This window comes from Pseudonaja textilis, unplaced genomic scaffold, assembly GCF_049901715.1.
Source record: "Pseudonaja textilis isolate UNSWEBS1 unplaced genomic scaffold, rPseTex1.2 PTEXCTG108, whole genome shotgun sequence".
Taxonomy (NCBI): domain Eukaryota; kingdom Metazoa; phylum Chordata; class Lepidosauria; order Squamata; family Elapidae; genus Pseudonaja; species Pseudonaja textilis.
In genome coordinates, this window is record NW_028262449.1 from 1 (window position 1) to 13,316 (window position 13,316).

The 13,316-nt window shown below is 41.0% G+C and overlaps 1 protein-coding gene across 4 annotated transcripts; it reads right to left on the reverse strand.

Moving 5' to 3' along the window:
* Positions 1-134: 134 nt before the first annotated feature.
* Positions 135-13,300, reverse strand: EMD (emerin). 4 transcript variants are annotated; one of them, XM_026711355.2, is made up of 9 exons: positions 13,139-13,300; positions 10,023-10,112; positions 8,653-8,745; positions 8,501-8,581; positions 7,977-8,054; positions 6,343-6,423; positions 6,000-6,103; positions 4,982-5,034; positions 135-947 (listed from the first exon to the last, which is right to left on the reverse strand). In XM_026711355.2, the coding sequence occupies exons 2-9, from the start codon at positions 10,102-10,104 to the stop codon at positions 683-685; spliced, it is 837 nt and encodes a 278-aa protein (XP_026567140.1). In that variant the 5' UTR covers positions 10,105-10,112; positions 13,139-13,300; the 3' UTR covers positions 135-682. The 4 variants fall into 4 exon arrangements, with proteins under 4 accessions (XP_026567140.1, XP_087774707.1, XP_087774705.1 ...); XM_087918581.1 differs by lacking the exon at positions 13,139-13,300 and adding an exon at positions 12,880-12,998; XM_087918579.1 differs by lacking the exon at positions 13,139-13,300 and adding an exon at positions 12,679-12,889.
* Positions 13,301-13,316: the final 16 nt, after the last annotated feature.

The following is a 13,316-nucleotide window of genomic DNA, read 5'->3' on the forward strand; positions in this document are numbered from 1 at the left end:
TTACACAGCTGGCCAAATCAAAATGATATAAGCTATGGAGAAACCCTTCAGCTATTTGACCTTAAAAAAGATTTGGAGTTGTGGGAGGGCGAGCAATGTGATTATCTAGACTGAGGTGAAATAATGAAATAATGAACCTTAAAAAATGGGAAGGTTTATTCAGATATTCCGTACATTTGTATATTTAAAACAAACAAAGCAATAGATAGGCTACAATTCTTCCCTCCACGCCCGCCCACCCCCTCAAAAGAAGCCACCCATGCTCCTGAATGATATAAAGACAAGCTTATAAAATCAACAGATAAAAATGCCCCGTGTTAGCTGGTTTCAGGAAGGGGATGGCCCCAAGTGTGGAGATCTGCTTTTTCTCCGGAAACCTTTCCATCCCTGGCCCTCAATATACCACTTCCTTTTTTTCTATTGATTGACAAGAAGGCACTTACTGTAAAAAAAACCCAACATTCTAACATATACACACATACCCCCAAAAAACCCCACACACAAAATTCTAGGCCACTCCTGGCTTTTGTGGTGCCCTCTGGTTAGGACTGCAAATCACAGCGTGGCAGCCAATGGGCTGTGACTGCTGGACATTGCAGCCCCAACCAATCTGAAAGGGACCAGGTCAGCTAAGACTGGCCTAGGCTCTTGGGGAGCCAGTTTAGTAATAAAAGCCAAGGCTTCACTGACTAATGTACTTGGCAAAGGGGTTACCATCAGCCCCTCCCTCTAAGAAGTAGATGAAGACCAGGAAGGCAGCCAGCAGCCCAAACACCAGGAGCTGGAGCCAGAGAGGGAGATATCGCTTGGTTTCTGCATTGCTCCTCAGAGCCTCCTCTGCCTCCTGGGCCTGGCGTTCTGCATGTATGGCACGGCGGGGCTTCACCTCCAGCGAAGACAAGCCAGATGATTTCCTTTGGAAAACGCTCTGGTAGGAACTGCTGTCTCTGCAAATATAAACCCAAAAGAGAAATGTAAGTGTTATCTTCTTTAACTAGAGCTCAAGACACGTCTAAATCCTTCTTGGCCCCATGACTAATTAAATCTCCCTGATACAATCTGTGTTAAAACATGGTTCCTAAGGTATGAAGATTTATTTCCTACATAAATTTTATTAAGTCTTGGAGAATCTCTTTAATGCAGTCCACATTATGACTTCTTTTTCACTGCGATATAATTTTCTGACAGAAGCACTAAGAAACACTATCATAATATAAACACATAGTCAACTCTAGACGACCAATAGTTCTAATGTAGGCCTGCTCATAAGTACTTGCTTTCTTTCTTTTACTGGAAGATCTATAAGAATTGTTACAGGGAGATACAATGAATGGTATATGGGAATGACCTTGGGAGGCAGAAGGAAGAGCTGCAGCCTAGACAATGGTCTGATAAATCACATTTGAGCCTGATGGAGGAGAGGGGGGCAAAAGAACCTCAGAAGATTGATGTCAGCCTTTGAGGTAGTCCAGACATGAAGCATACCCACATACAGGAGTAGGATGCTACCAGTTCGGCCCGGTTCTATAGAACTGGTAGCTCTGAAGAGCAGCTGACACCGAACCCGTTCACTGTGACAATCTTCTGATTGTCTATTTGGCCCACCCACCTGCCCAGGCTCTAGGCTGTCCTTTATTCTCTGCTTTTTCCTCCTCAGCTGCTTTGCATGACACAGCTGAGTGTCGCTTGTCAGCTGGAGCAGATGAATGCTTGCTGGACCTGGTAATTTGTGAGTAATGTGCATGCGTGCATTTGGCGTGCATGCGTGAGAAGCAAACCAGTTGTTATGCCAGTAGGATCCTACCCCTGCCCACATACCATTACAGCAGGGCATTCAGCCTCTTCGGGTCCCATCTGAGAGACAGGAATTCATTGCATTCCCATGGGGGATCAATTTGCCTACTTACACACACCTGGGTACCCACTTGCCTCCGCATAGCTTTAATTATTTCTGAATATTCTTGATGTTAAGTGAGGAAAGACTGACTTTTTCTTTTTGATTTACAAGAATCCCATAGGCATTCTCAGCAAACAGGAAGATAGCTGTGGTCCCCAGATGCAGCTCCCCAGGTCAGAGAAAGATCAGGAGGGATAGAGAGCACGCTGGATCGTTAGAGGGAGTGTCAGAGAGCCTCTTCACTCCTTCTGCCTTCTGGGGAATGGCTGTCCTGTGACCGGCCCTGCCCACTGTGGCAATGTGGCACTACAGGTAGTCCTTGACTTACAATCGTTTGTTTAGTGACTGTTCAAAGTTACAACAATACTGAAAAACGTGACTTATGGCCATTTTTCACAGTTACGACCTTTGCAGCATCCCTATGATCATGAGACCAAAATTCAGGTTCATATTTGTGACAGTTGCAGTGTCCCAGGGTCATGTGAACAACTTTTGTGACTTTCTCGCAAGCAAAGTCAATGGGGAAGCCAGGTTCATTTAATAATAACTGGGTTACTAACTTATCAACTGCAGTGATTCACTTAACAACTGGGGCAAGAAAAGTCATAAAATGGAGCAAAACTCACTTAACCAATGTCTCACTTAACAACAGAAATGTTGGGCTCAATTGTGGTCGTAAATTGATGAGTATCTGCATGTGGCATAAGGGGAAATTTCCTGATAAGTGAGAACAATCAACCAGTGGAATGGCTTGCCTCCAGAAATTGTGGGTGTTGCGTCACTGGAGGCTTTTAAGAAGAGACTGGACTGGGCAGGCACTTGTCTCAGATTGTATAGGGTCTCCTGCTTGAGCAGGGGGTTGGACTAGAAGACCTTCAAGGTCCCTTAAACTCTATTATATTGTTATTATCACTACACTGCTACTGCTGTTGCTTCTGTAAATAACCTCCTCCTATTTACTCTTTTCATGGCAATCACTGCTGAGAGCTCCCATGACACACTCCAAAAATGCAAAATACTTTTCCAGAATGGAGTAAGAAGCTCTTTTGTCCAATAAATATATATTTAAAATAAGAGGGTAGTCTTGGATTTATTGACAATGCATGTTAAGATTTCTGCCCGCTGCTTTGGTGGTAATGGGCAACCATTTTAGGTTCAAAGTAAATAGAAGCTGTTTGTCAGCCCCTTTGACTTTCCCTAAATCCAGGGAATATTTCTCTCTTTTGAGGTGTCTTAATAATGACTAGACAGAGCCAAAAATTTGTTTTCATAGAATAAAGCCTTCCAGTGCTGGCAAATTAGGTTACAGAAAGAAAGAGAACTGAGCAAACTGTTTCATACTAAAAACTAGCCAGTAATTTATTGTTGAATTAAGAAAATCTAAAACATTTGGATGACTATCAAAAGACAAAAACACTTTGTCTTTTCCCACTAATTAACACGAAGTAAACCATTGCTGACAAGACAAAGCTCCATGGAAATGAATTGCAGGGATGAAGTTCATATCAGTCAGTGCTGTGCAGAAGAACCTTGTCAACCCTAGGCACTGTGATTTAAGGCCTCCTGGATTAGATTTTCTATTGGGCGTGATATGAAATTTCTCTTACTCTCACCTGGTTTCCACTAGACATCATTTGCATATTAATGCTACCCTGCCTTTCAGATTTTTCACAAAGATTGCAAAAGATTCTCATTTTGATAATTGCACTGATGCTGATCATTCTGGTGGTGTTCAAAACTTTTGCTTCTACGTATGTTGACAAGAGCAAAAATCTTAGATGCACAAGGATAGACAGACAAACTAATTCCCACAATGGAAGAATGGATGGTAAAGATGATGGAGCTGGAGATGGCAAAATTGACTGTGTGAATTAAAGATAATTTATCTAACTGCTGTTTTCATTTGGAAACCGCTTCTGGTTTTTGAACCAAAACTGAAAAAAATGAAACTTTAGGTTTAGGTTTTGATGATCAGAATGACTTTTGCTTCAAACATTTAAAAATGTAAAGCAAAAGATTGAGGTTGCATACAAGTAGTCTTTGACGTGCAACAGTTCATTTAGTGACTGTTCCAAGTTACAACAGCATGGAAAAAAGTGAATTATGACCATTTTTCACAGTTATGACCTTTACAGCATCTCCATGGTCATGTGATCAAAATTCAGGCGCTTGGCAACTGATTCCTATTTAGTCTGATTCAGTTGGTCTGTCCCAAGGTCATGTGATCACCTTTTGTGACCTCCTGACAAGTAAACTGAATAGGGAAGCCAGATAACCAACCAGGTGATTAACTTATCAACTGCAGTGATTCACTTAACAACTGAGGCAAGAAAGGTAATAAAATAGGAGAAAATTCGGTTAACAAATATCTCACTTAACAGCATAAATTTGGGGCTCAAGTGTAATTGTAAGTGGAAGACTACCTGCATTTTTTTTATTTACTATACTGAAAAAAAAATCAGAACTCACTATTTTTTCCTTTTTTACCTCTTTCTGTGCTTGTCTCTTTAAGGTTCCTCAATTTTTGTTTCTATTCGTAGCTTATAATAAACTTTAATAAAAAATCTTTTTAAAAATCCTGACGGTGCTCAAAATCCACTGCCTGAGATAGAAGGCTTCACTGAACTTGTTTGGCCAAAATGTGCTGGAACTGCAACTTCCAACACTAACAGCCGGCAGCTATTCTGAGAATGGCAGCCCTGATATATCAAGATGGAACCAAGTTGGGGAAAACTGTCTCAGCTGATGGCAGTTTTAGCATCAACCTTTCTTTAGAGCCAGAAATATTTGGCAACACTGAGCGGACTCCCCATTATAGATAAGGCTGTGCAGCATTTCCAATTCAAATTCCATAAATTATTTTGGGGCACAGGGGCATGTGGGCACAGGGTTTCTTAAGGACTCTTTGAAGTAGCTCTATCTGGACTTAGCATCACCTGGCTTCCCTCAAGGTCATCAAACCATGCCTTTTTCTGAAGGAACCACAGAAAGGCATCCACCCACAAAGCAAACCAGCAACCCCTTCCACAAGATGTTCTCAGGAATATTCTTTCTTACTGGTGCCTCTGCACTGACCCTCCTTACCTCCCAGCTGACATATCCTTTTCACTGGAAGAGTAGGGATATGGCTCTGCAATCTGAAAGAAAATATGGACAGTAGTGAGTATACGGGTAGCCCTTCACTTAAAATTGTTTGTTTAGCAACCATGTGAAATGACAACAGTACTGGAAAAAAAATTACTTATGACCGGTCCCCTCACTTATGACCATTGCAGCATCCTCCCCGGTCATATGATCAAAAGTTCGCGGCTTGGCAACCAGCACATATTAGCAACAGTTGCAGCCTCCTGGGGTCATGTGATCATCATGTGTGACCTTCCCAGCTGGCTTCTGATAAGCAAAACCAATGGGGGAAACTGGATTTGCTTAATGATCACATGATTCACTGAGCTGCAGTAATTTGCTTAACAACTGTGGCAAAAAATGTTTGTAAAATTGGGTGCAACTCATTTAACAAACTGCTTTGCTTAGCAATAGAGAAGCCAGTCCCAACTACGATCATAAGTCGAAGACTATCTATACAAAGTTGTAAGGAGGAATCTTTCCTTGACTGTTTCCAATGTGGATAGCTTTCTTGTTCTGTCTAGTTATGTGTGATGGGATATGTATCTTGGGGAGAGTTTGGCCAGCATGGAGCTTTCCCAGAGACAGGGAAGGATTAAAAGACTGTGTAGCCCAAGCTGGAGGGGAAACAGGAAAAGAGGTTCAAGAATCTCTCAAACTATATCTGGTAGGTTGGAAGCTTATAGTTTTAGTTTGGAAAGATTCTCTCTGTTAGGAATAAGCAAGTGACAGGTTGGATTCAACTAATGTCAATTGCCAGGGAAATCAGGAGATTCAGGCAGAATCTACAAGAATCTGACCAACTAGGGGTCAAGGGAAATGAGCAGGAGATAAGAGAGGCATTCAAAGTGGGCTGGATTTAGATCTACTTGTGACTCATGACACATATGACTCCTCCTCGGACTCAGTTTGCTCATCCCTACAACTAGACTTCTCGGTGTTGTCTTTGGGCTTGACAAGCATGTGAGGAACAACTTACTGGTTGGCGGGCGCTCACTGTCCCTGGAGATGTAGTATGGCTTAATAAGGATGAATAACTCCGATAGGAAGATCTGGAGGGCTCAGAAGTGTTTACATCCGTATCTGACATAAAAGAAAGAGAAAGGTCTGTCAAAGACTCTGATGGTATGGCATATAATTTTTGCTATATATCAATATAAAAATAATAATAATAAAGGCTGGCAAGATCAGATTTCTCTGATGGATGTTTTTTTGTTCCCAGATTTCTCAATAATTATCAGTTTGACCAAATGTTATGGTTCTAATCTTACAGGTTTTGTGAATTTTCAAAGCCCATTTTGCACTCTCATTTTTCTTCCTACCTTCTGATGCATATGAAGAATGCTCTTCGTGGTGGGGCAAATTGTAATTATAACTCAGATATGACTCAGTGGGACTGGGATCTAGGAAATCACAGGGAAAAAAAGTTAAAGCAAAAGCTCTTCCTCTTTCTGGCACATATGTGTGTATGTATTTGTAGTATAAAAAGCAAGTTAAGCTATTAAAGCTGAAAACATGTTGCAGAAGGGAAAGATAGTATCTGCAAATGGTTTTGGATCTGTTTGGCATTCTGTTGCATATGACATAACACAATTATAGGTAATCCAAATTTCACAACATAATTGGGATCAAGCAATGCACTTATAAAGCATAACATCATATGACCATGCCACTTAGCAAAGAAATCCCAGAACTTCTCATTGCCATTGTAAAGGGGATCACTGTGGGTTGTTAAACAAGGAGATCACGTGGCCACTATTTGCTATCCCCCGCTGGCTTCCCCATTGATTTTGCTTGTGTAAGCCAGCAAATGATGATCATTAGTCCAAAGACCAGTCATAACCATCATTTGTTCAGCATCATCCTAAGTTTGAATGGTCACTGAACAAATGGTCATTAAGCAAGGACCACCTGTGCTTGCAGAATTCATTCCTGAGATAAGAAGAAACATTCCAGAAATTCTGACATTAAAAAAAATGATAACTTTCATAATTACCAAAGCAACATTTAATATAATCATATCAATGAGTAGTGAATGATAGAATCAGAACAGAATTCCTGCTAAAATACTGTAGACCTCTACATCTTCTAGCCAATCTATGGACTGTGGAGAAATTTGTATTCCTCTGTCTATATTAACTTGTATGAATTACTTTATGTTATAGTAAGTAAAGACAGACAAATCCAATGAGTAATTCCAAACTAACAGAGAAAGTGGAAGATCTTCTTTAATGTTCTTTAGTATTCTTTACTTTTTGTACAACTGAGTATAAATCTCCCCTTCAAAAAATGCTTATAAAATGTGTTAAGAAAAAATATCATTCCAAAGGGTATAAACATGGAAAGAGTAATTTACAAAAATGTACATATTAAGGGCAGTATATACAAAAATGTGTATGAATGTTCAGGTGTTATAAAAATCAGCACTGAATTAAGTATATGTTATATAGATTTTTTTAAATCACAATTTGTCATGAAAATAGGGTGGAAGTGACTTTTGACTGAAAGAAGGCAAAGATCATAGAAAGCAAAAGGCACCTATCTGTATGTTCTTAAAATGTACCTGCTTATGATGCAGAATATTAATTTTGGCAGTGTCAGTGACAACAAAGTTAACCATGATGTCAAAATGCCCTAAAATCAATCTTATGGGACAAATACATCATTGATTACACATAACATGTGTAAAATAAAGTCCTAACAACCTGTTTGTGGTTTTAGTCACAACCAAGTCAGGTTTATATAGAAATCCCTGTTTTGGGGGTTGAGTTCTGAATATGAACTATGTCATTTTTTTTGATGAGAGAATATATTTCTCTTGCTATAACACCCCCTCACCCCAATAAAATATATCTTCCTCCCAAATAAAAAACTCCTGGCTTTTCAATATCCTCATCCTATGTCCATGGCTTATAATCCATCTTCCTTCAGTCAAATACTGTCCTCTCATACCTACCTTCATCTCTGTACTCAGAATAGTATTCCTGTCTTGTTGGGACATATTCTTTGAAGTAAGTTCTTGTGGAGCCAAGAGCTGCAGGGTAGAAGGAATCAGAAGGTATTTAAATTTGATTCAGCTTGAATAGGAGTCAGTACCTGGGTCACCTTGGCTGGGAAATTAAAAAAGGTTGGGTCTGTTTAGTATTATTACAACATACCTGGGCTGTAGACATTAGACTGAAAAGTTGCAAAACACTCTCCAAGGAAGGCAATGGCAAATTATTTCCCTACTGTTGTCATGAAGACAGCATGGAAATGCCCACATAGTCACCCAAATGTCGATCTCAAATCAATGGAGACTTTCCCTTTTTAACTTTGATTGTCCATTTCCTTAGAGCACCAAGAACACAAATGCCATTGCCCTGCTAATTTTCACCTGTTTGCTTGTTTGTTTCTTGGATTGCTCATCCTTCTAACGTCTTTTGTTTCTTTGTCCATGTCTGTTCTTTTACTCCTGTCTTAGCGATTCATGTCACTCACCTTCTCGTCCATAGTTGAAGTCTTCTGCTTTTCGTGGGCTCACAAAGGTCTCTTTTACGTAGCTTTGGCTGGTGGCTGGCTCTGTGTGGGTGAGAAAAGAGGTTAGTGCTTGGTGGGGAGACCTTTCTCCCCTTGGGTCAGTTTCTTCTTACCTGTGTGGGACACAGACCCTCCAGGTGAAGGATATTGAGTCCGCTCAGTCTCATATTCATAGATTTTCCTTTCATAAAGTTTCCGGGTAGATCCTAGGAAACAGAAATCAGACTGGGGTTATATCTAAGGAGAGAACAATATACAACCCTTCAGCTTCCTCCATATGTCCCTTCTACTCTTCTATTAATACTTCCAGATATCTTTATTGATTGCTTCAAAGTCTTGCCAACTCCCAAAGGAAAGCTCATTGCTTAACCTGTCCTAAATATTGTTCACAATGTTAATCTGTTGTGAAAACACGCCCAAAGCCACATTTGTCCAAGATAAATGTGGGTTGGATATTTCACAGAAAAGTAATTCCTGGTTAGGTGCAGCACTCCCTTTAATCATTTTAAGACTCTTCTGACATTTCTCCTTCTTAAAGAGCCAGAAGACTCAATTATGGTATCCACATGGGTTATTTATGCAGCTTCCTCCCTCACCTGTGAGAGTGACAGGATTTTATCCCCATATGCTCCATCACTTCAGGCAATTCATTGTGAAATTAGTGAAATTAATGAAAAACTGGAGGAAGGCGGGGCAAATAAAATATTCTCTTATATGCTGGTCTCTTCTGCTGTAAAAGCCAAATGTACAATTTTTATGAACTAAGAACTATCCTTGGCTTTCAGTGCTGTGCTGAAGGGAGGGCCTGGCAATGCTCATGAAGGGAAAAAATCCAGAATAAAATAAGTGATTAGAGAAAAATGAACTTGATTTAATGTTGATTAAAATAACTAAAATCAATTAAGGGTATTCTTACAACTAATGTTCAATATTCTAATAATTTTCCCTCCCAGTTCATTAAAAATTACATTTTCACAGGGGTGGGGGTTGCACATAAATTTTGGGGAAAAGAAATTTTTGCCATAAAACTATCTTTCTGGGGGGTTATTGGGTTCCTTTCTTAGCCTGCTACTTTCCCACTTCCAGTCCTCATCTTATAACAGATCACTTATTGACAATTTGAAGTTATGAAGGATCCTGAAAAAGGGAGTTATGACCCAGGTGCAAAGTTTTGACATTTAGGGCCACTCACATTTACGACTGTTTGTAGTACTCTGTGGTCACATGAGTGCAAATTATGAAGTTTTTGCTGAAACCTGGCCTTTACTTGTTTCCAACTAAACCCACCCCAGAGCAAACAACGGGTTCACTTAATCATCGCCACAAAAAAAGGTAATAAAATCCAGGCATGGTCATGCGGTAACCCACTATGCAACCATCGTAACTTAGTGTTCAAACTGCGAGCTCAATTAAAACCATATGTTGAGGACTACCTGTACTTATTTTTTTCTGCTCTGGGTAAACACATTGTCACAACACATACCAACAACAGGCCCGTGGGGGATGCTGTATTTTTTCAATCGTGCAATAAGTTCCTTGTCTGTCATGCCTTTATATTCATCCATGGTGCTACCTAAAAAATGCAGAATGGAGAGAAATAAGTTGCAGCCAATATCCCTAAATAACAATTAACTGTACAATTGGAAAACACCTACTTTTAAAACTAAATCTCTCACAGATGATCACACCAGCCTCTAAAATATGTTAACTTGAAAGCAAAAGTAGCTTCAGTACCAACGTTACTACAGGTTCCCTGAAGAGAATGATTTCAGCAGAAGCACTTTTTTCCCTTTTTTTTCTGAAGGGAATAATATGTAATAAACAAGCTGTTCCTAAAAGAGTTACGTATGAAAGGAAGAAATGAGATGGGGGAGCAAACCCCAACATAAATAAAGTCACTATTTGGAAGTGACTATATCTCCCATAATAGGAAAGGACAATGGGGTCTGTTATAACAAGAGGGGCTGAGCAACATTGCCTCAACAAGAACTAATGTTCTCAACCCCTTACAGTACTACAAACTAGCCATGCCTGTAAACAGTTGGGCGATGTTGGATTAAGCCAGGGAAGGCAGTAGTGGGTGGATCTAATTCAGTGCTAGGCAGTTTACTAGCACAGTTTTGCTAAAGCCTCCGGGAGGGGCACATAGTTTCCTAAAGCATATTTGCTGAGTGTAGGATAAGAGGATTATGTTCTTCCTACTCCACTTGATGAAAAAAATAAAATCAAAGAAACCCATTTGATGACTCCCTCTGAATCAAGATAAAGATGTTGTTTCATTACACGTAACTTACGATAAATGTACCCTTGGGATTACTGCCGGCAACAAATATTTTGTCATGTGTACTTATTTTAATCAGGTTTTATTTAATGCCACAATCTGCATTTTTGTGTATCATTTCCTTCTATACTTATGTGTACAGTTTATTTTATTCATGTTAATGTATTAATGCTGCCCAACTTCAATACCTGAAAACTTTGGATATCTCTTAATGTAGCTAATAATATTCAATCTAGCACATAAACATATAGGCCTTCATAAATCTTTAAAAAGCAACAAATGTTTTGCATTTTTGCGAGATTATAACTTTGACAAAAGAACTGGGGGGAAGACAAAAGAATTATAAGCCACTCCTTAAGTTTTTCACCATATTCTTTGCCTGAGCATGAATACAAAAAGATTTCTTTTCAGCCACAAAAGAGGCCATTTAAACAAATTCCCCTCAAAATCTTCTGAACTTATTTAATGGAACCAAATGGAACCCATGCATTCGAGATATGTATTACAACGGATTGTGTCTGATTAGAATCCACATCCATACATACACATGTAACAAGTTATGCATTGCTTTATTATGGTATGTCAAATAGCCATAAATTAGATTAATACATTAAATCACATCTTATTCTGGACCTTTGTCCGATTCAATTTCTCCTAAAACCCAACATAACTGAGGAAAAAACAAGACAAAAAAACAAAACTTCAAGTAATTATTGTACTTATTAGATCTGTCTAAAATTCTGTTTTCTACTCTGTCTAAATTTAGGTTCTACCTCTATGAAGAAAATGTTTTTATTTAAATGGAAAAATGTTCAGAGCTGGGGCCTGAATCAGTATCAGACATAGTTTGCAAATTTGTTTTGTCTCAGATGCCTGGGTGTGCCTTGGCTTTCCCTTGAATCCTGCCCCCCCCAATCAAAATGCAGACAGAATACTGTAACTCTTTTTTTGCCTAACAATTTGGGATAGAAAGGGGTTAGGAACACATTTAATCCATAACAGTGAAACTTATTATTACAGTTGCATGCTTCCTAGGCCTAAGATTAAGTAACATTTAAAAAAACAATTAAGGCAAGCGAATGATCAGAGAAACATTGTGCTAATTAGGACATTCGGGGTGTAATAACCAACAGTAGAAGATCTGTATTCCTTTTTAATTTGGGGAACAGTTAAATAGGGAGGAGGGAGAGAGAACCAAGAGTCAGTTTGGTCTAGTGGTTAAAGCAGCAGTCTAGAAGCCAGAGCACCATGAATTCTAGTCCGGCCTTAGGTATGAAATCCGGCTGGATGACTTTGGGCCAGTTAGCCTCTCTCTCCTCTCACAAGGTGGTTGTGGGAAAAAGAGCATTAGATGTGCTTACTGCTTTGAGTTATTTATAGGGGGGGGGGGCGTTACCAATCAGCAGCTTGCATGGCTAAATTAAGCTGTACGAAAAACAAACCGTTGATTATACTATTTTTCCAACTACAAATGTCTGCATTCAACTGAAGTCTAAATTGCGTTGAATGGAAGAAGCAGATTCACGCGGGAAAAGAAGGAAAGTCAGCCATCGGGGTAAACTGAGCTCCTGACTAAGTTTAGCACACGGAGAAAGTAACCCCGCCCAAAGCGTTCAAAGCCTACTCCAGGGTCAGCTAAGGAACCCGAAAACCTATCCCATCAGCCATTACCTGCAGTCCTTTGGCAAGGAAAGCAGTTTGGTCGAGCTCCAGACCCTCCAACACCCCCTCATCCTCTGACAGGACAGCAAATGCCGTGGGGCTCGAGGGTCAGAGCGGAGGGTTGGGCGGAAGAGCCCAAGCCTATAGCTGCCAACTTTCAAAAGCCCGGGACGCTCCGGGCTCGGCTCTGCCTTACCAACGGAGGGCCAGAGTGGCGGGAGACGCGTCTAAAAGGGCCAAACGGAGGAGGCAGATGGTCACCCTGTCGCCCGGTCCCTAGTCCCCTTTCAAACCCTCCATCGGGGCCCGCCCTCTACCAAACGAGAGACGTGCAGTCGCTGCCCCGGGCAGGCTCGGCGTGGGCGATGCCTTCCATGCCCGGATCCTACGGCCCAACCTTCTTTCGTAACACGCGGATCAGACGATTCCCTCTACTCCCCGCCAAGATACGTCCAGTTGGCAAAGGAAAAAAGAAAAGGCGACGCAGCCCTTTTTCCAGTCCAACTTTAGGGGGGAAACGAAGCTGGCTTTTGCAACCGAAAAGAAAGCTTAAAAGAGGGCCGGGTGGGGCCGGGCAGACATTCTCCTAGCGGCGGAGGGAGGGAGGGAGGCAGGGTGGTGGGTGGCACAAAGGGGAGCGGGGGGATCGTTCCTACCTGCTATTCCGGGCGCACTGGGCTGGTAGTCGCCAGGGAAGTGAGTCAGGCTGCGGGGAGGGAGGGCCCGACAAACTCTGGATCTCAGCGCCGCGCCGCGCACACACACACGCACCCTCCTCCTTCTCCTCCTCCTCCTCCGTAGCTGCCGGACGGGTTCGGGGCGTGTTTTCTTTTT